The 24,538-nt window shown below is 37.2% G+C and overlaps 1 protein-coding gene across 17 annotated transcripts in view; it reads left to right on the forward strand.

Moving 5' to 3' along the window:
* The first annotated feature begins 5,918 nt into the window (after positions 1-5,918).
* The window catches only part of ICE2 (interactor of little elongation complex ELL subunit 2), a 65,601-nt gene continuing 46,981 nt past the window's right edge, over positions 5,919-24,538 (forward strand). For 2 of the 17 annotated variants that reach the window (XM_045449544.1, XM_045449555.1), the window contains exons 1-6: positions 5,935-6,038; positions 6,761-6,901; positions 7,004-7,128; positions 8,829-8,933; positions 15,051-15,312; positions 16,365-16,484. In XM_045449544.1, the coding sequence (XP_045305500.1) occupies positions 7,088-7,128; positions 8,829-8,933; positions 15,051-15,312; positions 16,365-16,484 (528 nt within the window). In that variant the 5' untranslated portion in view covers positions 5,935-6,038; positions 6,761-6,901; positions 7,004-7,087. Of the gene's footprint in view, positions 6,902-6,931; positions 7,129-8,824; positions 8,934-15,050; positions 15,313-16,364; positions 16,485-24,538 lie in introns of those variants that run through there. The other 15 variants (XM_045449545.1, XM_045449554.1, XM_045449553.1 and 12 more) reach the window with 14 other exon arrangements.

Here is a 24,538-nt window from a genome sequence, read left to right on the forward strand (position 1 = left end):
TGGGGGAATAGAAAGGAAAACAAACATCTGGTTAAAAAACTCTTGGAGAAAAAGCAAAAGTAATAATCCTAGTAAGACCTGACCGCAGTGTGTGTTTTGGTTGGTACTATTACTACTAAGCTTTGTCTCATAAGCCAAGATCAGTCTAGCCCCTCAAAATTAGACTTCCACTTTTAATGTGCACTTGGATTAAACGGACCAGTGCAGAGCAGGCCTTGACTTCTCACGACAGGTCTGCGAAAAGACTATGCTCACGAGCTGCGGAGGGTAACCGCTGACGTGCTGAGATGCAGCTCAGCGCGTCGACTTCCCCTTTTGAACAAGAAACTGAAGATGGGCCCCAGTGGAATTCAAGGCCCTAAAAGAGGCGGTTAATATCATATAAGCCACCAGAGACCAGAAGAATAAAAACATTCTTGCCTGCGGGATTTCAGGACATGGGCGCAAGCAGGGAATTTTTGTCAGGAGAACACTCCTTCTTCTTTTTTTTTTTTAACTTTTTTTTTCAACGTTTTTATTTATTTTTGGGACAGAGAGAGACAGAGCATGAATGGGGGAGGGTCAGAGAGAGAGGGAGACACAGAATCGGAAACAGGCTCCAGGCTCTGAGCCATCAGCCCAGAGCCTGACGCGGGGCTCGAACTCACGGACCGCGAGATCGTGACCTGGCTGAAGTCGGAGGCTTAACCGACTGCGCCACCCAGGCGCCCCAGAGCACTCCTTCTTCTTCCCAGAAGAATCACACTGATGGATCCTCAACTTTTCTTAATGCAAGCCTAGACTCTCCAGGGGGGCAGAAGTCTACTACTAGATTAACAGGCACTCTGTAATTGCACTGTGCCACCAGTAGTAAGCTGGAGAAAAATCCTGTTTTGTTTTCTTTTTTTCTAACGTCATTTATCTCTGATGTCGGAAAGAGATAAGCTAGCCTTAATATATTTGACTTTGCCTCTGGATTTTTTTTTCTCCCCAGGAGGGGTACTATTGACTCCAGTAAAATATAGGCATGTCTCAACCATCCATTTGTTGTTTTTCCACTTAATGGGCTTCTCAGACAATTTTTTTACTCCAAGATGACTTCCTCTTTGTGGGGGAGAAGTTGTTTCAACTATTACTTGTTCTGTGCTTGGAGAACAAAAACCAATTTTAATATTGGCCTCAGCCAAAATTATGATCATAACCTCCTAACAAATCTCACACCCACCTTTTCTACCCTTCTTTCTTTATCCCTCCAATAAAATACATACTGTGCTCTAAAGACGAATATAAATAATTACTTAATTATCCTACTTGAAATTATCTCTTCTGTCATCAACCCCTCTGTGGGAGAGTTAGATGCTCCCTACAGAAGACCAGCATTCAGATGAACAGTTAGTTCTGGGTTTTCTATTTATTTGTTTGTTTGTTTTTTTAGCACAGGAACCATGTCATACAGAACACAACAAAATAAACTTCACAAAATATTATCTTCCGAGTGGGAAATTTTGAACTCTTTAGCCATTCTCTTCTGAAACTGGATATCCCGAGCCAGAGCGCTAAGCTGTTTTTCAGAAGTAATGAGAATTCCCTCCCCACTTGAAATAGGATTTTTTGCTGAAAAGCCCGATTTGAACAAACTACTACTGGCAATAGTATTCTCCCCCCCCCCCCCCCCCCCCCCGCCATAGTCCTGAATCAATTACTAGATTGAAACCTCTTTGCTAGAGAACTATTTCTGGACTCCCATCTTGAAAGGTCCTTATGGATGACTTTAAGTTCATGAAGCGATTTCCTGAGTGAAGTACTTACCAAGCAATAAACTCTCCAAAGCTAAGTTCACCACAAATCAGGCAAAGGAAGCTCATTGGCTGAACGGCAGGAAATGAGTTGGAACTAATAAAAAACAGATGACCATGCATATTTCTCTGTCTCTTGGTCCACAAGAAGAAACACAAATCTAGAAGCAACTGTAATAACTTTACTTAACCAAGTGGTTGTCCTTTTAAGAGTTCTCTTTGAAATTTGGTCCAATGAAACATCTTGTAAATTCAAACTAAGTACCTACTGCTAAATACTTTTAATATGAAACTGACTTCTCATTCAACCTCTGAGTTTGTTTGTTTTTCAATTTAGCAAAAATGGAAAATCTCATCTTTCTTCTGCCTAAAAACCCATTGAATAAAATGGCACAATCACTTTGGAAAACAGTTTGGTAGGGTCTTAAAAAGTTAAACATAAGTTTACCATACAGCCCAACAATTCCACTCCTTGGTATCTGCCCAAGAGAAATGAACATACAAACTTCACACAGAGGGTGGTATACAAATGCTCATAACATTACTCATAACAGCCAAAAAGTGGAAACCATCTAATGTCTGTCAACTGTTGCATGGATAAACAAAATGGGGCATATCTGTAAATGCCCTACAATCCAGCAACAAAACTACTAACACCTACTACAATATGGATGATCTTGAAAATACTTTGCCAAGAGAAAGAATCCATATTGTATAATTTTTTGTCTAGAAAAGGCAAATCTATAGAGATGGAAAGCAGATTAGGGTTTGCCTGGGGCTAGAGAGTGGGAAGAGAGATTAACTGTAAAGGGGCACAAAGGATTTATCAGGGTAATGGAATGTTTTATAACTTGGCAGAGTTGACTGACAATTTGCAAAACTCCATAAATTTACTAAAAATCACTGAATGATACAAATAAAATGGGTGAATTTTATGATACATAGATTATGTTTTATGATACATGGATACAATAAAGCTGTTTTAAACCTACTACACACAGACACACTGGTTTCCACATCACCAAGAGCATAAAACCCAGCTTACTTCCCTAACATAGCATGAAGACCCTCTCTGGCCCCTTCTCCCCTTTTCAGTCCAATGAGTTTCATTACCCCCCACACCACACACACACCATATGGGAGTAGCTCTTCCCCTTCCCCAGAACATACAGTGCTGTTTCACATTTCTGCATTTTTTCCAACCCTGAAAACCCACAGGTCTCTTCTCTTCTCTACCCAGGGAATTCCTACTCATCTTTCAAGACTCAATGTAAAATAAACTTCCTTGAAGAGGTATCTAAACTGTCTCAATCAGAATGAATTTATTCCTCATTGTGTTCCCATAGAATCTGTGTGTGTGTGTGTGTGTCTGTGTACTGTTTCTTATTTGTATTATAATCATTTGTTTATAATGCCACCTCCACTGTTTTTTGTTTGTTTGTTTGTTTGTTTGTTTTTATTTTGAGAGAGAGAGAATCCCAAGCACGCTCAACACTGCCAGCATGGAGCCCATTGTGGGGTCAAACTCACGAACCGTGAGATCATGACCTGAGCCAAAGTCAGACACTTAACCAACTTAGCCACCCAGGCGCCCCACCACTGTGGGGTTTTGTAGGGCAGAAAAAATATATACTGATGGCTATTTTATGTTGAATATTTACTCTTTGCATTTTTTTTTTTTTTTTACATATTACTTCTAATCCTCACAATTCTGTAGGGGAGATATTACAGTCTCCGTTACCCAGATGAGGAAACCAAGGCTCACAGAGGAGACACAACATGTCTAGGATCACACTGCCAGTAAGCAAGAAAACTGAGACAAAACCCATATCAGCTAGACTCCAAAATCCATGTTCATTTCACTAAGCTGCTTCTGGTTTACAAGCAGAGCATAAAGAATAAAGGAGACGGGGGCACCTGGGTGGCTCAGTCGGTTAAGCGTCCGACTTCGGCTCAGGTCATGATCTCAGAGTCTGTGGGTTCGAGCCCCATGTCGGGCTCTGTGCTGACAGCTCAGAGCCTGGAGCCTGCTTCGGATTCTGTGTCTCCCTCTCTCTCTGCCCCTCCCCTGCTCATGCTCTGTCTCTCTCCGTCGCAAAAAAAAAAAAAATTTAAAAAAAAGAATAAAGGAGACATACATTTAATATATTGTAATGGCAAAAGTTATAAGACCTAATTTTTAAGATCCACTTTATCACTTAGCATATAATGTTGGAAAAGTCATTGGACAACCTGGGCCTTAGTTTCCTTAACAGGAAAATAAGAAGTTAGACTAGATAATCTCCAGAGTTCATTCTGGCTCTAAAAATTCTGATTCTATGTGCTATCTTGCAACCACTGGAAATCAAATAGACCAAACCAGAGTATACTCTTTGATGATAATTTGTAATCTCAGCAAGGCCACATATGGTGATGTAACTATATCACATATGTGATATATATATATGTGCTGATAACAGCAGCATAAGTGCCTGAACTATTCTTGAACAGTTTCGTAAGCAGCTGCTAAACAGTAGGACAGGATTCCCAATTCTCTCTGACTGCATGCTTTAAGAGACAGTACCCAACACTTGAAATTCTACACTGCTTTGATGTCCATCTCTGTCTTAGCACAGGCTGTCAACATCACTCACCTAATAAGTGCTACTTGCACAGTGCCAGTCATTGCTCTGGCTGATTTGCAAGTATTCATAAGCACTGTGTCCTAACCTGCCTCTGTGCTACAACTCATTTAATACATTGCCAGATAAACTTTCCTGAAACACAGAAACTCTGTGTCATACTTCTGCTGATAAACACCCCCACCCAGCCCAGCATTTCATTTCTTATACAATAAAGTCAGAATCCTTAATCTAACTTATAGGTTCTTCTTTTTATAGAACTTTTTTATAGAACTTTTCATAGTCCTTGCATTTCAGATAAAATAAATTACCTAAGGGTCACTGGATTCAAGGGAGATTTTTTTTTTTTTTTTACATTTATTTATTTTTTAGAATCAGAGTGAGACAAAGCGTGAGCGGGAGAGGGGCAGAGAGAGAAGAAGACACAGATTCTGAAGCAGGCTCCAGGTTCTGAGCAAGCGGTCAGCACAGAGCCTGATGTGGGGCTCGAACCCACAAACTGTGAGTTCATGACCTGAGCTGAAGTCAGAGGCTCAACCGATTGAGCCGCCCAGGCGCCCCAAGGGAGATTTTTAATAGAAGTATAATTTCTTTCTGAACATAGCTTTACATAATATCATAAATCATTGTAAAATTTAGAACATGTTTTTCTGTTAGCATACACACTGGACTCTGTTCATGGAATAGATTTATGTGGCTCCTTGTGCTGGTCTCTTTCTAGAATGTCCTTTCTCATCATCCACATACTTCAAATTCTTCAAATGAGCTGACATGTCAAGGGTCCAAAGTGGTAACTGATATATAAGTATTCAAAAGGTATCATTAGCTATTAAAAGCTGCTTTTTGTCCCTCTCACTAGTAATTTCTCTCCCTCTGAATTCGTACAATTTCTCTTACGTAGCTTACTACTTTCTATTTTGTTTTATAATTATTTAATGTGAATGAGATTCCCAATGATCAAAAGCTCCTGGAAGAACTGGTATTCGGTCTTAGGCCTATATATGTAACCAGCACCAAGCACAAATTGTAAGTGCTCAATAAATCTTTCCTTAATGAATGAGAACAAAATTAGTGGGAGAGCCAGAGGGGCTGCTGGTGGAAACTGACATTTAAAGTGGGGTGGGACGTGGAGGAGCTGTTGTGTGCCAAGTACCGTGTTAAGCACAACTTTCTCCGTTATTTCATGTAATCCTTTAAAAAATACTACCAAGTAGGTGCTAATAATATCTCCACCTTACTGATGAGGAGACAGGGTTAGGAAGCTAAGACATTAGCCTAAGGTCACAACCAAGTCTGATTGGGTCCTTGCAGTACTGTACTTGTCGCCCGTCCTCCTTTTAATTCATCATCCCCTCAAGGTCGAGGACTTTCTAGGACAACACGCAACCCCTGGCTCCCTCCTTCAGGCCAGCCGCGACGCACCGGACCTCGCAATTTCTAGCCGAAATACCCCGAATACCAGAGGGAGTACTCGGGCCCCGCCCCCGGCGTCGTTGTATACGTCATTACGCAGGGCCGAGACGGCGCGGCTACGTCCTTTAAATAAGGCCTTCCGAGGGCGCGCGCGACAGTGTAAGGAGTGGGGTGGAGCGTGTGTGGAGTGGGGGCCGCGGCCCGGGTCAGAGCCGCCGCGGACTAAGAGGTGGGCGGAAAGGCTGCTTTGCAGCAGAGGCGCGGAAGGAAGGGCGCTGCCCTGCAGGCGGGCGCTCGTGAGGGCGGGAGGAGGGAACATGGCGGCCCCCTCGGCCGGACTAGGACCCTCTGCTCCGGGTTTTGGCGCGGCCCCCTCCCACGGCTTTGCTCACCCCTTTAACTTGCCTTTCTGGAACCTTGTTTCTCCTTCCGCCCCCTTCCCGCAGCCATTCCTTTTACCTTCATCGACCCTCCCTCCCCAACCCCACAACGGGTCATAATGTGAGAGGTGGGATTATGTAGGAGCAGGTCAGGCCCGTCAGGTACCGAGAGACCGACTCTTAAATGTGACTGCTCCTTTCTCACATACCACTTTATCAGTCCGTTCCGGATGAAGGAGAAGCAGTGAACATAGAGTGGTCAACCCAGATTTGCAGTCCTAGTGATTCCTCTGTATGATCCTGTGAAATGTCACTTAGGTCACCTGGACCTCAGCCTCCTCAAAAGTGAGATTCTTTTTGAAAGCTTCTTGATTACCAGGGAGTTTTTGTCCAGCATTGCTTGCCAGAATCTGCCCCATGCCGTGTATGTTTGGGAAAACGGAAGCAAGGTTTATTTGGGCATTAAGGGAGTGCAGGGGATCTGAGTTAGGACTTACAGCGCCATGCTCTAAGTGATTTAGTATGTAACCAATGAGAACACCATTCTGTTTTGACCCTTTTATTTCCTCAGTGAGTGTCCTGAGAGTTACATTACTGGAGTAAGTTAAATGGAGAAGGACTCCTACATCAGCATTGCTGTTCTGCTCCAAAGAACCTTGGGAATATTCATCTGTCTGCTGTATTCTCTTTTAGGTGTCCCTGTCAGTTGAGGGTAGGTGTTAAAGGTTCTTCTTACACCTAGGTTAACAGCCCCTGGCCCAGCCGGTCACCTGCTTTTGATCCTGACCTTTGGTTTTTCCTCGGTTGAGCGTAGATTCTGGAGAAATCCTGCCTCCGTTGGAGCCTGCACTGCCAGGCAGCAGAATTGTGGGCTAGAGTGAAGCAGAAATCTAGAAATATGAGCTCCATGATGGCCATGGGTGAACCCAGGCTGAACTGGTGAGTTACATCTGTTTGTATTCTAAAGAGGAGTGAAGTGGGACTGGTGGCTGGTTTAGCAAAAGAGAGTTTCTGGCCTGGAGAGATTTGGAGGAAACACAAAGATGATACAAGTTTAATGGTTAAGAATGTATCTGGATCTTGTCTTCAAGTACTGAGCACTTTTGAGTTATAGCCGATTGCACTTCCTCTCCTAAAAATGACAATAGTTCATCACTCAGATTGCTACTAGGTATTGCTTCATCATGTATTTATTGTTGGTCTCTCAGCGAAGGAGACAGGCTAGAATTTTCTTGTGTCCAAGAACCTTGCCTGTATCTGTACAAGTAATAGAAAAACCTCTTTAAGAGTAGACAAGCTTCATTTTGTTAGAGTCTATATCAAGTGGTTACATAAATGCATAGACTGTTTTAGAAATATATGAGAACTTCACAAATAGGAGACTTAGTAAGCGTGGTTTTGTAGGGATCTAATACATAGCTGCGTTAGATCAGTTTAACACACATCTACTGAGCATCCACTCTTTGCTAGCCAAAGAGAATACTAAAGTTACAAGAGATGACAAAGCTGATTAAAATAGTACCTGACTCAGAAGGTTCAATCAGTATGTGCTCAGTAAGTGTTTTTTTTGTTGTTGTTGTTGCAAACAGTACTCCCTTCCTTCAGGGAGCTCACTGTCCCTGAGTCTCTGACTTTGTTTTTGTATGATATACAAAATCCTTATAATTTAATGAGATTTCACAGATAGAGTACCATAACGAGTCATAAGAAACTACATTGGCACATAGCAAGTAAGACATTCTAATTTTTATCATTTGTACTTTAATCACAGTGGTTTTTTTTGATAAACACTTTTAAAAACAGAAATTAGTGTGGAGCAAATATGCTAAGATTTCCTATATGGGGAATGGGCAGCCAGAAGTTACCATTTGATAGACTGTTCTACTGTAAGTTGTAGAAGGCATGTACAGTTATGCTCCTTGCCATAAAGAATGTATTCAGATGCAGCACAGATGCTCTTAAAATGCCATTGACATTGTGAAACCAAATGTGAACCTTTGCACAGTATTGTAGCCCTTTTTCCACAGAGTCCTAATAATCTTTGTCCTTTATAGATTATGGTTCTCATTGTTCTTAACTTTCTAATTCCTTCAGCCAGCTTTATTAGATGCCTTCTATATGGAAAGCATTGACTATAATAGCTTAGTCTCTAATTATGATGTTATGGAAAATCATATAAGACCTTGAAGTGGTTTTAGCAGAGGCACCCCATTTATCACATTGGCCAAGTTAATGAAAATAGGTAAGATATTCAGTCTTTGTAGTGTCTTTTGGCCTGGCACAATAATGCATGGTACAAAACTAAGAGCCTGGGGTGAGCCCTGCCCCTGACAGGCTCTTTTTATACTTCAGTCTGTTCTTTGACTCTTAAGTATCTCTGACATTTAATTGGGTATTAAGGAGCAAGGCTGATTATTTGAACTGGAGAATTTCAGAATGAGCCTAGGCTAAAAGCTACCCAAGTAAAACATCTAAACTCAAACATCTGGTACATGAAACTGAAATTATTAAGAAATGATTGTCTTGGAAAAGGGTATAGGGGGCAATAGTAGTTGTAAACTACAGTTGTACCAGTGTGCTGCTTAGTCTAGCATGAGATTCTGAATTGTCAAATGTAAGTTAATTACTTTGTTTCACAGGGATGTTTCCCCAAAAAATGGCCTTAAGACATTTTTCTCTCAAGAAAATTATAAAGATCATTCCATGGCTCCAAGTTTAAAAGAACTATGTGTTTTATCTAACAGGTAATGTATTTATTTATTTGGCTATTTGTTTTCATATTTGATTGTTATTTTTCTGGCAGTTGAAGTGTTATAAATGTGTCCAGTATTAAACATTCAAATTATAGAAATGTAAAAATTAGAAAATGGAAGAATCCAGTACCCAAGGATGGCTAGTCTTTGGTTTGTTTGTGTGTGTGTGTGTGTATAAATTTTTTCACATCTTTCTCCACATAGATATAAAAACAAAAATGGGATCATATTATAAATAATCTAAAATACTAAGAAACTGTTTTACAGTTTGCTTTTTTCATTTAAAATAATATTTTGTGTAGTTTTCCATGCCTCTACACATAGCTTAATCTTAATTGTTGCTTAATACTTCATTATATAGATTTACTTTCAATTCATTTAGGTAGTCTGAATTTGCAAAATATGTTCCTCTTTTTTTGTAATTATAAACAGTACGTTGATGAAATTCTTGTAATAGTTTTCATAAGATAAATTCATAGAAATTGAATTGTTCGGTCAGATGGTGTATGCATTTTATATTTTGATAGATACTGCCAAATTCCTCTCTGCTATGAACATGCCTGTTGAGTGGTAATTTTCCCTTCTCACTGCTTGCCTGCCTGTAACATCTCCTTTCCTTTGTGATTGGCTGTTATTGTGGATGAATCTTGAAACCAAGTAATTGAATTTACTAGAATGGACTGTAAATACGCCAAGTGAGGAATTGGGGAGCTTCTCTAGAGTTCAACATTTACGTTCATCTTTTCTTCACTCATTTTGCAGTGGAGGAAGCATATTTCCAGCCTGTATATGGAATGGGCCCCCATCTGTTCTGCCTTCTCAGTACCCTTTCTGTCAATTAGCATCTGCTCTTACTCCTGTATTTTCATCTTTCAGTGTTTAAAGGTGCTCAAGTTTTTCCTGCTCAATCCCTGGATTCCATGTTACATTCTTACTTCTGCTCTCATTTGTACTTAGACTTCTTTAAAAACTCGTGTGTGTTTGCTGGGAGGAAAAGGGGGACAAAAAGTTGTAAAGCGTACAGAAATCGTTTGACAAAATGGCAATAATAATAAGTCCATCCCTTCAATAATTACTTTTTAAATGGATTAAACTTTCCAGTCAAAAGACAGATTAGGAGAATGGATGAATAAAACAGAAGAAAACACGTCACTGCACATCCCACTGCCTTTGCTTTCACTGAACATCTCACTGTAATCTGGCTTCCACCCTCGGTAGTCTACTAAAACTGCTCCACTCAGGATCATCAATGAGCTCTTGACTATGAAGACATCTCACTCTCCTGGCTTTCTGGTGATAGTGATATTTCTGTCTCTTTTGCCTCAGCCTCATTATATTGCCTCATTAGACTCACTCTGGTACTTTTAAGAAATAACGATTTTGTACTCTCAACCCAGCTTTTGGAATCCAAACCTTTAAGGATGACTCTGGAATCAATTAATTGACCCCACTGATATTTATTTAGGTTATTTCCATCCCTTTCCAATTATAAACAATGAGCATCCTTTTTATACATGTGCTGATATAAGTAGGATTAATTCCTATAAGAGGAGGGTATGTTTTTTTATTTTGATAGATGCTGCCAGATTGCCATTAAAAACATTTTAAAAATGCTTTTTTGATTATCAAATGAATAAGTTCACATAAAAGCAAGCAGATGTTGTATTAAAGAGGCAATTTTAAAAGCAACATTCTTGCCAAGTGCATAATTATATAATGTCTTTGCTAATATCAGCTATAGAAGGTTGAGTAAATCCTGTATAAATGTATCTATGGATTTTTTTCAAACTGATTTTGTTACTCAACTTGTACCATTTCTTGAGGATACCTTAATCTCTTTTTTTAATTTCTTAAAACTTACTATCAAATAAAGAATTGCCTTTGTTTATTTGAATCAAAGAATGCCTACCAATTGTAATATCCTGGAAGAGGAGGGTAAAGATGTATATCTTTACCTTTTCTTAAAGGTAAAATGAACATATATCTTTAAAAAAAAAAACACTGCTCACCGTTTTATGTACATTTATCTCAGCCTTTGTCTTTTCAGACTAAAAATTTTTAATATTCATCTTCTTTATCCTGATTCTTAATTATTTTAATGGTTCTTTTTTTTTTTTTTTTTTTTGAAATTTATTTATTTATTTTGAGAGAGAGCACTAGTGAGCATGAGCAGGGGAGAGGCAGAGAGAGAAGAAGAGAGAGAATCCCAAGCACAGAGCCCTGCGCAGGGCTATAGATCATGACCTGAGCCAAAATCAAGAATTGGGCACTTTACCAACTGAGCCACCCAGGCACACCGTATTTTAATGGTTCTTTTCAAGTTTGGTTCTAGTCAGCATATCCTGGATGTGGGTTATAGTCTGAGTTACGTAAGGGAAAGGATATCTTGCTGGCAATTGGGTACAGCTCCTAAAATATTTTCTTCTTAGGATATGTTTGTTTTTCTTTAGATTTCTGTATAGCACAAAACAATTTATTAGTGTAACTTACCTTTTGGCACAGAAAAAATAAAGACACAAGACATTGATTTCTGTTTCTAGTCTTTTTTGCTCACGTTAATTTTACTAAGTTTTGTCACAGTAAGGAATGGGTTTTCAGACTGTGGTAATTTACAGCTGTTTTCTTGATGGAAATATTAGAAAAAAATGTAAAATTTTTATTATCCATAATTTTGTGTGTTTTGCCTTCTCCCATCATATTCAGGAAAATATTGGTAACTCTCATTACTCTGCTTTCAGTAATATGAGATTTTTATTCAACCCTTCTCCCTCTACTGAAAAGTAAACATCTACCTTTTTTTAAGTCAAAGTTTCTGATTGTAGATATTTATAACTGAGCTTTAAACCAACAAGGGGGAAAGTAGCTTCCAATTTAAAAAATTATGAAATTTTAACGTGTCGAATATAGCAAAGTAAATCAATCCAGAAGGTACAGGTAGACTTTAGATGGAGGCTAGAAGCACCATTTCCAAATACTACTTTAAGAAGTCACCTAAACCAGTAGACTTAAAGCATAGGAAACTAAGTTTGAATTCTGCCTTTTCTTCATAGAAACTTTAAGAAAGGAGAGTGGGTAGTTGACAAAATGAAGGGGAAAAACTTCAAACCATCAACTGAAATAAAATATAATGCTGTAAATGTGCATAGAGAAACCCTGTCAGATGCTTTTGGCCTGCGCCCTGATGAAGATTTTGACAGCATTGCACACGGAAATGATCTTGATGTGCTGCCATTTCATTCTTTGCTGAATGTAGCCAATTTAAACTGCTAGAATTTCTTGACATTCCTTCTCTGGCATATCTGAGTCAGCATCTTGTTGCTGCAGCAGCTTAATTAAATTTGCCAGTTTGTGCCACAAGGACAGACATGTTCTCATATTCAGAGAGACAGCTGTGAAGCAGTATTGTTAAGAGTTGCGGACACAATACCGTTAGGTTTGAATAGCTCTCAAGACATTTTCTAGTGAGAAATCAATTTGCTGTAATACATTTCTCCCAAGATCAGCAGTTAATATTCATTTTGTTAACCTAAAATATGCTTATTTTTATACAGTTATTGGAGAAACTTTAGTAGCTAAGTATGTCTTCTTTCACCTGTATTATTTTCAGAGCCAGTCTAAGCATCTGTATTTTAATTTCCAAAATTCTTTTCCCATCCACTAACCAGCTCTTTTGATTAGTTTTCCATCTTTAGTTTAGCTCTAGAAGAGTACTCTTGAATATTTTGCTTTGTTTTTTTCTAAGAATCTTTGCATTTTTACTGTATTTGCTTTAGTATTATAAAGCTGATTTAAAACAAATTAGCAGTGGTTTTAGATGGGGCTCACCTTTTATCCAGATACAGATCTAGATTGATAATTCGCAGCTTTATCAGGCCAACACCGTCCCACTTTTCATAACAAATATTTATAAGAGATGAGATACCTCCTTTACTAGCCTGAAATGGAATTAGCCTCCGACATTATATTTAAAAGTAACGTCCGAGATATATAAATGTGAAATCAAAGAAAAGAATACATATTATATATTTTAATATGTAAATGCATAGATACTACTGCACTAGAAAATATAATGCAGTAGTCAGATGCACCAGCTAAAATGAACAAGGTTAGATTGAAAAGAGGTTAATATAAACTGTGCCATAGAAGATCATAAAAATAAAAGAGAATAAAATGTATTGGTAGGATAAGTAATAACAGACCAGGTTTGTTTGTATATGATCAGAGAAAGCCTAAAGGGACCTTTGAAAGTTGTGTAGTACACTCTCGTATGTTACATTACAGGCATCTAGTGTTCCTTAATCTCTCTCTACATGCCTTCTTTTGTGACAACCCGGATGTAGCCACAGGCTTCTAAAATTCCCCGAAGAAATTAATACTGTCATGATTGCAAACCACAGCTCTGAATATTTCTTGTGTCTCCCCTTTCTCCCTCTTAATCCCTTATCCCATTATCCTTAGGATTCTTCTCTATCACCTATTCAGTATGTACCCAATTTGGAAACCTAAGATCTCCATAGTTACATTGTATTGATGTACATATCCATTTGATTGCAGAGTTTTAGAGAATAGAGACTGTATTGTGCCCCAGTGTCCAGCGTTAGCCTGGCACATGATAGTCACTCAGTAAATATTAATGAATGGGGAGATGAAGAATGAATCAATAGACAGCCATCCTTCTCATTAGTTTCCCTTCCTCTTGTGTTATTGTTGTTATTTAATTTGGAACCAGATCACGGTGAACAGTTAACTGCTACGGAAAATAGAATTATAGAGGCTAAGGAAGTGTAGTTGTATGTGTGTGTATTTGTGTACTTTAAAACTCTCTTATTAAAAGTGTAGATTGCTAGGGCACTTGGGTGGCTCATTCATTTAAGCGTCCAACTCTTGATCACAGCTTACTTAGGTCATGATCACATCGTTTGTGGCATTGAGCCTAGTATTAGGCTCCATGCTCACGGCGCCAAGCCTGCCTGGGATTCTCTCTCTCCTCCCCACCCCCCTCAAAATAAATAAATAAATAAACAAATATTTTTTTTAAATGTACGTTACTACATTTGAATACTAGGAATAGAGACAGATTATGAATAAGATAAGAACTTCATGTTCATATACCTCACTGGGTCAGAAAGGTGATTTTTTTAGAAATTGCAGGTATCGTTTCATAGATATGATAACAGGTTCTGTAGTTACCGCTTTCTCGTCTAGTGCATTTCATCATAGAATACCAGATTTTCTCTTTTGCATTCATTCAAGGCATAAAGACATTTCCATGGATTCAGCCATGTACTAGTGATAGAGAATTGTACAGGTTTTCTAAAACCACTGTTGCTTCCATAAAATATGGCACACAATGTTGGAATTTTCTTTTTAAATCTTGAGATAATTAAAGCAAAGGAAACTAGAAAATTTAGAATTTCAATCAGTTTGTGAACTTGTGACTTCATTGTATCCTGCTTTTAGTGGCTTTTGTTTATATTAATGGATGTCACTTACTGAAGAATTTAAGCTTTTAAAAACAACTCGCATCGTTGGGGTGCCTGGGTGGCTCAGTGGGTTGAACATCCAGCTCCTGGTTTCGGTTCAGGTCATGATCTCACAGTCTTGCAGTCAAGCCCTGAGTCGGGCTCCGTGCTGAACAGGGAGCCTGCTTAAAATTCTGTCTCTCTCCCTCGCCCTCTCCCCCTGTCCCTTGCTCACACTCTCTCTCAAAAACTAAAATAAAAAAAAATAATAAAAAAATAAAAACAACTTCTATTGTAATAAAATGTAAACATGGAATATCTGCATATATAATTGATTGGAAAGAGCAATTACCCCTCTTGAGTAAAGGGAAAATAGTTCCAAATTGAATAACTTATCTAAGGAATTTGCCTCTCCCTCTCCATCAGATAATTGAAGGTAAACTTGTAATGTGATCTTATCCTGCAGAATACTTAATTTACACCAAATGGCTAAACATCAAAATGCAGGTGGCAGAGTTAGATAATAATCTGGAATTTACTATGTTAATCACGCTATATTCTCCCTGGTGATTGAGAATCATGAAGTTCCATGATAGTAATCTTCATGTGAAAAGCACATATTTGTAAATTGTATTTTTTTTTCCAGACGTATAGGAGAAAATTTGAATGCCTCAGCAAGTTCTGTAGAAAATGAGCCGGCAGTTAGTTCAGCAACTCAAGCAAAGGAAAAAGTTAAAACCACAGTTGGAATGGTTCTTCTTCCAAAACCAAGAGTTCCTTATCCTCGTTTCTCTCGTTTCTCACAGAGAGAGCAGAGGAGTTATGTGGACTTGTTGGTTAAATACGCAAAAATTCCTGCAAATTCCAAAGCTGTTGGAATAAATAAAAATGACTACTTGCAGTATTTGGTATGTATGCTATTCTTCAGCTTCAGTAAAAAATATTTTAACTTTGCTTTTATGTTTTTAGGTACAATCCTATTAACAAAAATGGAAATTTAAAGAGTTGAATTGACAGAGCATTGGTGCTTTCATTCTTTTGTTGGTTCTTTTATAATAGGCATTTTCCTTTGGTTCTGAGCATATTTCACTCCAGTTCATCTTAAGTACTAGCAATACAATATTATAATGCTCACAAACAATTTTAAGTTTTTAATTTCTTTAGTTTTAAGTTTTCAATTATATAAATGATGCTGTATTGAACATCTTTGTTGCAAACTCTTTGTTCACATTTATACTTATTTCCTTAAGATAAATTCTTAAAAATATAATTGCCTGATCAAAACTATACATGTTTTTAAGGCTTCAATCTGTATTTATACCTGAGTAAATTGTTCTACAAAAAGTTTAAACCAATTTGTACCAGTATTGTATGAAAATTTTCTTTAAAAAAATATGTATCTTCACTAACGCTGCACATTACCTTTTTGCCTCTAATTTGATATGGAAAATATGGTGATCCCTTGTTTCATATTAATTTACAGTGTTTGGTAGTGAAAGTAAGTCTTTCCTATGTGCTTATAAGCCATTTCTATTTTTTTTTTTTTTTTTATAACTTGCCTATTCATGTTGTTTGCACATTTTTCCATTTGGATGATTGTCTTTTCTTATGTTAATTTGGAGCATTTTATGAAAAAGCTTAATGATTCCTAAATAGGTAGTACAATAGTCATTTGCTTTTTTATTTTTATGAATTTTTTAAAATTGAAGTGTAGTTGACATGCAATATTGTATTAGTTGCAAGTGTTCAACATAGTGTTTTAACATTTATATACAATGTAGTGTTTTTAATAATAAGTTTGCCATTATTATATAATAATTCTTACTATTTTTCTGATTTCTGCTTTGGATGTGATACTTTAATTAGTCTTTAAATCCAGATTATTAGAGCAGTGATTGAGAGGTGATTGTTTTTAATTAAGCTTCTTATTCCAAGACGTGTCTACTTTTTTAAAAATCAGGATATGAAAAAACATGTGAATGAAGAAGTTACTGAATTCCTAAAGTTTTTGCAGAATTCTGCAAAGAAATGTGCACAGGATTATAATATGCTTTCTGATGATGCTCGTCTCTTCACAGAGGTAAAAAAAAAAAAAAAAAAATCACATTTATTTAAACTGCCGAGAAATAAGCAATAACAGCATTTTAAAATGTGTGATGATCCTGCCAAAATCATATGGAAATATCACCAATTTAGAGAACAAATTGTGTGTAATAGGTCTTTTATTCATCACATATTTTAATAATGGAAATACTAGCATCTCAAAATCATATACTGTAGTATATTCATACTTGTTTTTATTAATAATATGTATTATTGTATTGGAGTTTATCTAAAAACATCAACACTGGTCTGAATTTTTTTAAAGTCTTTAAAATTAGTCATTATACACATCATTGTAATACCCTTAACACTATTGAACTCTTAAATGTAAAAAATGGTTTAAAATGGTAAGTTTTCTGTGTATTTTACCATAATTAAAAAAAAAAAACTGGTCACTATAAATTGGGGGACAGCAGAGGATTTTAGTTTTACCATTTTTTGAACACTTTTTAAGGTGAAATTTTGCTATTAATATCAACTAAAAGAATGATTCTTCTAAATAAAAGGAAGCATTACGTGTTTATTTTCTCCGAACCTATATGTGATATACTCAAACCAAGTATCATATTTTTCCATATAGAAAAGGAATTGTAGCTTTTCCTATTTTAATAGTGCCTTTGAAAAGACCAGAATGATGGTTTTAAAACCTAAGTCACATCCCCTCATGTCGCTGGTTTAAAATGTTTTCTCACTTCACTCAGAAAGAGGTCTTTACAGAGTTCTACAATGCCCTTTGTGATCACACCCTCTCAATCCACCCCCCACACCAGCCTGCTTCATCTCCTACATACCTCCCTCCCAGTTGTTCTGTTCCAACCTACTGGCCTTTGTGTTACTTGAATACTCCAAGCATGGTCCTGCCTTAAGGCTTTTGGCTCTTCCCATCTTTCTGGCAGCTTTTTCCCAGAGAAGTGCATGGAATAGTGTCTTGACTTAAAGTCTCTCTCTGTTCAGATGCCAAGTATCAGTGGGGATATCCCTAATTACCCTAAAAACATAACATCGCTTTCAGGGTTCCCTTTACCATGTTAATTTCTTTTTTTATTGTCTTTCTCCACAACTTGTATGTAAGTACTTTTTTGTGCACTGCTGTGTTCCCAATGACTAGAATAATGCCTGACACACAGTTCTCAAGTGCTGAATTTAACTACATGAATATAAAAATGTTTGTTGACAAAGTACATTATTTGATAGCTAACAATCAGCGTTAAGTCTTATTTTTTAGTCAGATTGACTTGGCAACATATTTTGTCTAATTTACATTTTATATCTCCACCCTAAAGGCTCACTGATATTTTCCTGATTTTTTACAGTTTAAAAATTTTAATTTTATATTATGAAATGCAGTATACTTACGGAAAAGTATATAGACCAAATATAAACAGCTTAACAAATAATTATATAGTGAACAGCTATGTAACTCTCTTCCAAGTTAAGAAATAAAACATTTCCAGTAACCCACAAGCTCCCTAGGTATCCCTCCTGATGGTAACATTCTTCCTCCTTGAGAAGTTATCAGTGATACAAGTTTGGTATTGATAATTTCCATAACCTTTATTTTGGTACTTCTGTAAGCTCACTTTTGCCTTTTTTTTTTTTTTGAGTTTTAAGTGAACAGAATTCTTCCTTCCTTCACTCATTAGGTTTGTGAGATGCATGTATGTGTGTAGCTACAGTTCATTAATTTTCATTTCTGTGCATTGTTAATTGTATGAATAAACTACAATGTATTCTATTGATCACAATTTGAGTCATTTCCTATTTGGAGCTATTCTAAATAGTGCTTCTATGACAATTCTCATACATGTCTCTTGGTGCACATGTGCACATTTCTACTGGGTATATACCCAGGAATGAAATTGTTGGGTCATAAGTATGCATATTTCAACGTTAGAACATAATATTAACCTGTTTTCCAAAGGATTATACCAATTTACAGTCTACCCAGCAGTTTTGAGAGTTTTGTTGCTCTATATCCTCAAGTTGACACTTAAGGTCATTTCACTTTTAAACAATCTAGAGGATATATATATATAAAATAAGACTTCATCTTTTCATATACTAATTGGTCATTTTGTATGAATCAGCTGTTCAAGTTTTTGCTATTTATTCTAGTAGATTTTCTCTTTGTTATTGATATGTGGGAGTTCTTTGTATATTCAAAATACAAAACTTTTAATGGGTTGTATATGTTGGACCCTTTTTCTTCTATTTGATAAAAAGAACTCTTAATCTACAAGTTCCTCCTCAATTCCTTTCTTTTCCTTAAACTTTCTCTTTTCAAGAACTTGGGTCATTTGACCTTTAAAGTTTTCCCACAGTCTAGATTTTGATTGCTTATTAGCAGTGATGTTCATTCAACATGTTGTCTTCTCTATTTCTTACAAATTGTCATTGGGATCTGGAAGCTTGAACAGAATTAGTCTTGGCCAAAGGGATTTAACACGTAGATTTAAAAAAAAAAAAAAAAATTTTTTTTTTCAACGTTTATTTATTTTTGAGACAGAGAGAGACAGAGCATGAACAGGGGAGGGGCAGAGACAGAGGGAGACACAGAATCTGAAACAGGCTGCAGGCTCTGAGCGGTCAGCACAGAGCCCGACGCGGGGCTCGAACTCACGGGCCGTGAGATCATGACCTGAGCCGAAGTCCCAAAGTCGGACGCTTAACCGACCAAGCCACCCAGGCGCCCCTTAACACATAGATTTTTTATTCTTTAATCAGGTGGGACATAATGTCTGGTTGTTTCTTTTTGTGGTGTTTGCAGCTCTTCATGCTCAGTGCCTAGATCTGTTCATTCACTGGGGTTTGCAAGATTGTAGGATTCTAGTTGCATCATTTATTTGTACTTATTAGTTGGAACAATTCTATTAAGATATGTTTTCCCTTATGTATTTGGTTCCCCAATTCATGTAGCGGAAAAAATGCTAGATTCTTTTACCCTTATGTGCGAGTTTCAAAAAAATTGATTCCTTCTTATTCTCCAAAGTTGATCGGTGTTTTCTTTTTTAAAAATATTATTATTGGGGCGCCTGGGTGGCGCAGTCGGTTAAGCGTCCGACTTCAGCCAGATCTCGCGGTCCGGGAGTTCGAGCCCCGCATCAGGCTCTGGGCTGATGGCTCAGAGCCTGGAGCCTGTTTCCGATTCTGTGTCTCCCTCTCTCTCTGCCCCTCCCCCGTTCATGCTCTGTCTCTCTCTGTCCCAAAAATAAATAAACGTTGAAAAAAAATTAAAAAAATATATATATATTATTATTAAATCATAGAATTAAACATGTTTGATGGGTTTTAGTCCACTGCAGTTACTCTTTTTGAAGCTCATACACAAGACCAATTTAAGCCAGTGACAGCTCTTTATACTGGCTTTTGAGTCTTTTTTGTTTAAGTCTTTTTTAACGTTTATTAACTTTTGAGAGACAGAGACAGAGTATGAGTGGGGGAGGGACAGGGAGAGGGAGACACAGAATCCGAAGCAGGTTTGAGGCTCTGAGCTGTCAGCACAGAGCCCAATGTGCAGCTAGAACTCACGGACCAAGAAATCATGACCTGAGCTGAAGTAGGAGGCTTAATTGACTGAGCCACCCAGGTGCCCTGTGGCTTTTGAGTCTTTTTGAGTCATTCTGGTAAAATCTATGAGGCTTGTACTGTACAAAATATTTTTTATACGATCTCCCTATTTTCCCTTACTTTTTAAAAAAAAAGATTATACTGTATCTATGTTGTTAGAGCATATAGTCATTACATGCTAAATAAGCTCTTTTTTTAAAATCAATGTTATTGAGGCATAATTTACATATAATAAGGATCCATTTTAAGTGCATGTCACTGAGTTTTCACAAATGTATACACCTGTATGATCATGACCACAATCATGGTACGGTATATTTCCATCACACTAAAAAGATCTCTTTGCCTCTTTCTATCCATGGCCCTGGAAACCACCAGTATGCTTTCTGTCACCATGGATTAGATTTGGTTTTTTTGGAGTTTCATAAAAACTGAATTGCACACAGTGTATTATTGTGTCTGACTTCTTTCATTCAGCATTTTTTGAGACTCATCCACATTGACACAAATATGTATAATGTGTTCATTTTTATTCCTTTTTGTTTTATTGTATGATTATGCCACAATTGGTTTATCAGTTCATCTGTTGATGGGCATCTGTATTATTTCCAGTTTGAGGCAATTATAAATAAAGCTACTGTGAACATTCTTATACAAGGTTTTTTAGGAACATTTTTTTCATTTTGGGAGGGTTAAAGAACTAGGGGTAGATTTTCCAGATCGTATGGCATGTGTAGTTAAATTTTATTAGAAACTGCCAACCTTTTTCATAATGGATATACCATTTTACACTCACAACAGTGTGTAAGAGTTCCCTTGGGGCGCCTGGATGGCTCAGTCGGTTGAGTATCCCAACTCTTGATTTTGGCTCAGTTCATGATTCCAGAGTCGGGGGATTGAGCCCTAAGTAGTGCTCTGCGCTGAGCATGGAGCCTGCCTAAGATTCATTCTTTCTCTCTCTCTCTCTCTCTTTCCTCTCCCCCCCCACCACCCGTGCTCTCTTTCTCTTAAAAATAAGTTCTAGTTGCTCTGTACTTTTGCTAATACTTAGTATTGGTAATCTTTTTACATTTTAACAACTTCTTGGGTGTCTCAGTGTGGTTTTAGTTTCCTTAATGAGCAATGACGTTTTAAAATCTTTTGCTGATTTTATTGGTTTTTATTTTTATTGAGTCTTGGAAGTTCTTTATTCTGAATACAGGTCTATTATATTTGTGGTTTTCTCCCAGTTTGTGACATGTTTTTTCATGTTTTAACAATGTCTCTCAACAGAATTTTAATTTTAATGAAGTCTTATTTTTCAAAATATTTTTTGGTTGGTGCTTTTATGTATTCTAGCATAGAAATCTTTGCCGACCCCAAGTAGTTCTCACCTGGGATCATGTTTACTTCTTTACCCCTATGGACTTTAGCGATGTCAGAAGACATTTTTGGTTGTCACAACTGGCAGAATGCTACCAGTATCTACTGGCTAAAGGTCAGGGATGCTGCTAAGCATACTACAATGCACATGACATCTCCACAACAAAGAATTATCCAGCCCAAAATGACAGTAATGCTTGTGTTGAAAAACCCTAACCTAGAGGTTTTATAGTTTGAGTGTGAATGTTCAAGGTTTTTTTTGGTGTAAGATGTGATGTTGGGATCAAAGTTTATTCTTCTTTTGAACGGATATCTAGTAGCATAATGATTCTCACCTGAGAGTGCTTTAGCCTCCCAGAGAATATTTGGTAATTTCTGGAGACATTTTTGATTGTCACAACTGAGAAACGAGTTCTTGTGGCATCTAGTGGGTAGAGCCAAGAATGTTGCTAAATACCTTTAAGTGTATAGGATGCCCCGCCCACCACAAAGAAGTATCTGGTCCAAAATGTTGAAACTGTCAATGATGAGAAACTCTGCCTAGCACTATTGGTTGAAAAAGCTCTTTTTTCCCTCATTGAATTGCCTTGTCACCACCAATATGTGGGTTACTTTCCTGACTTTATTTTATTTCATTAATCTATATATGTCTTTATGCCAGCATCACCTAGTCTTCTAGTAAGTTTTGAAACCATGTTGGGTAAGTCCTGCAACTTTGTTCTTTTTAAAAATTGTTTTTGGCTCTTTTTAGTCCTTTTTATTTCCTTGTAAATTTTGGAATCCACTTGTCAATTTCTACAGAAGAGCTAGGTGGGATTTTAATGGGGTTTTTTTGAATCTGTAGAACGTGTATTTTACAAATATCTCTTAAAATAGTGTTTAGCTAGATTTTTTTTTTCCTTTTCTTTTTGAGTAAACTCTTTACCTCTCTTGCCTTTTAAATGGAAAGGTAGTCATTTACATTCATTATGATAATTGATGTACACAGACTTGTTTGTGATTTCTTTTTGTCTTTTTCTACAGTTCTGTTTTTACTTCTTTTGAGGGGATTGATGTTTTTTCTCCTTCTTTTCCTCCTTATTAATTTGGAATTTGTTCATTGTTTTTCTGTTCTCTTAATGGTTACACTTGAATTTTTACAATGAATTTTTTCCCTCACTGAATTGTCTTGTCACTATTGATGTGTGGGTCAATTTCCTGGTTCTATTCAGTTTTATCAGTCTATATGTCTGCAGACACCCCTCCTGACTGATATTGTTTAATGCTGTCTCTTATTTAAACCTATCTACATTATTATTTTACATGGACAATATTTGTTTTATCCACGAATTTTGATAATTTTTTTGACTTTCAATCTCTTCTCAAATCACATTCTGAGATCCTCTTCATTGTTCCTCAAATGCTACGTGTTCTAGATGTTTGTTTGATGAAGGTCTCTTGGTGATAAACAATCTTTTGGTTTGTTTATCTGAAAATATTTTTTTTGCTTTTCTGATTAGATGGTTTTACTCCATACATAATTCTAAGTTGACTGTTTTGTTTCTTTATCTGAAGATAATAATTCTTTGTCTGGCGAATGTTACTGTTATTGAAAAGTGTGTGATCAGGGGGCACCTGGGTGACTTAGTCACTTAAGTGTCAACTCTTGATTTCAGCTCAGGTCATACTCTCATGGCTTGTGACATCAAACCCCGTGTTGGGCTCTGTGCTGACAGCATGGAGCCTGCTTGAGATTCTCTCTCTCTCTCTCTCTCTCTCTCTCTCTCTCTGTCTCTCTCTCTCATTCTCTCTCTCTTCCTCTCCCCCTCCCTCCCCAAATAAACATTAAAAAAGAAAGAAAGATGTGTTATCTGTCATTTCTTTTAGGGAATCTCTCTTTTCTGTCTTGACTGTTCTTTATATTAGGTGGTTTACTGTTTCATTACAGTGTATGTGTGTTTAAATGATGCTTGGTTCATTATGTTTCTTGTATCTGTAGATTCCTTTCCTTCTTCAGTTCTGAAAAATTCTCAGCCATTTTCATTTATTGCTTTTCTTTCATTTTCTCAACTCTGTCTTCCTGAGATTCCCATATTGCCTAGGTCAGACCTGCGTCTGTTTTCCATTTTTCTGTCTCTCTCCTTCCTCTTCCCACCCTCCTTCTCTCTCCCTCCCTGCCTCCACTTTTTAACTGTGGTAAAATATACATAACATAAAAGCTACCATTTTAATCTTTTTTTTTTTAATTTGTATTTATTTATTTTGAGAGGGAGTGTGTGCCCACAGTCAAGTGTGTGTGAGCGGCAAAGGGGCAGAGAGAGGGGAGAGAGAGAAATCCCAAGCAGGGGCCCAATGCAGGGCTCGAACTCAGGAACAATGAGATCATGACCTGAGCCAAAATCAAGAGTCAGATGCTTAACCAACTGAGCCACCCAGGTGCCTCTATTTTAATCGTTTTTAAGGACAGTTGAATGGCTTGAAATACTTTTATATACTTTTGTGAATGTAATTCTACCACCCATCTCTAGAACTTTTTCATTTTCCCAAGCTGAAACTCTGTACCCACTAAATAATTCATTGTTCCCTCTTTTCCCCAGTCCCTGGCAACCACCATTCTACTTTCTAGCTGTATGAATTTGACATTTGACTTTTCTAGGTACTTCACGTAAGTAGAGTATTTGTCCTTTTGTGATTGGCTTATTTTACTTAGAATGATGTCTTCTTCAAGGTTTAGCCATGTTGTAGAATGTGTCAGAATTTCCTTCCCCTTTTTAAATTTTATTTTTAGGTGTGGTAAAATACAACACAAAATTTACTATCTTAAGTGTGCAGTTCAGTAATATTAAGTACATTCACATTGTTACATAGCCAATCTCCAGAATTCTTTTCATCTTGCAAAATTCAGACTTTATACCTATTTCTGAACTGTTTCTGCTCTAACAACACTTCTGATACCAACTATGTGGGTTTTTTTCCCCCACATCAACCAGTATTCCACCTCAGGACAGTAGGCCTAGGGTTTCGATGACCCTTTTCTCTAGTTCAATAATTTGCTATAGAACTCAGGTAAGCACTTTACTTACTATTTCTAGTTGATTGTAAATGGAGGAGAGAGATGCATTT

The sequence above is a fragment of the Leopardus geoffroyi genome, chromosome B3 (assembly GCF_018350155.1).
Source record: "Leopardus geoffroyi isolate Oge1 chromosome B3, O.geoffroyi_Oge1_pat1.0, whole genome shotgun sequence".
Lineage (NCBI taxonomy): Eukaryota > Metazoa > Chordata > Mammalia > Carnivora > Felidae > Leopardus > Leopardus geoffroyi.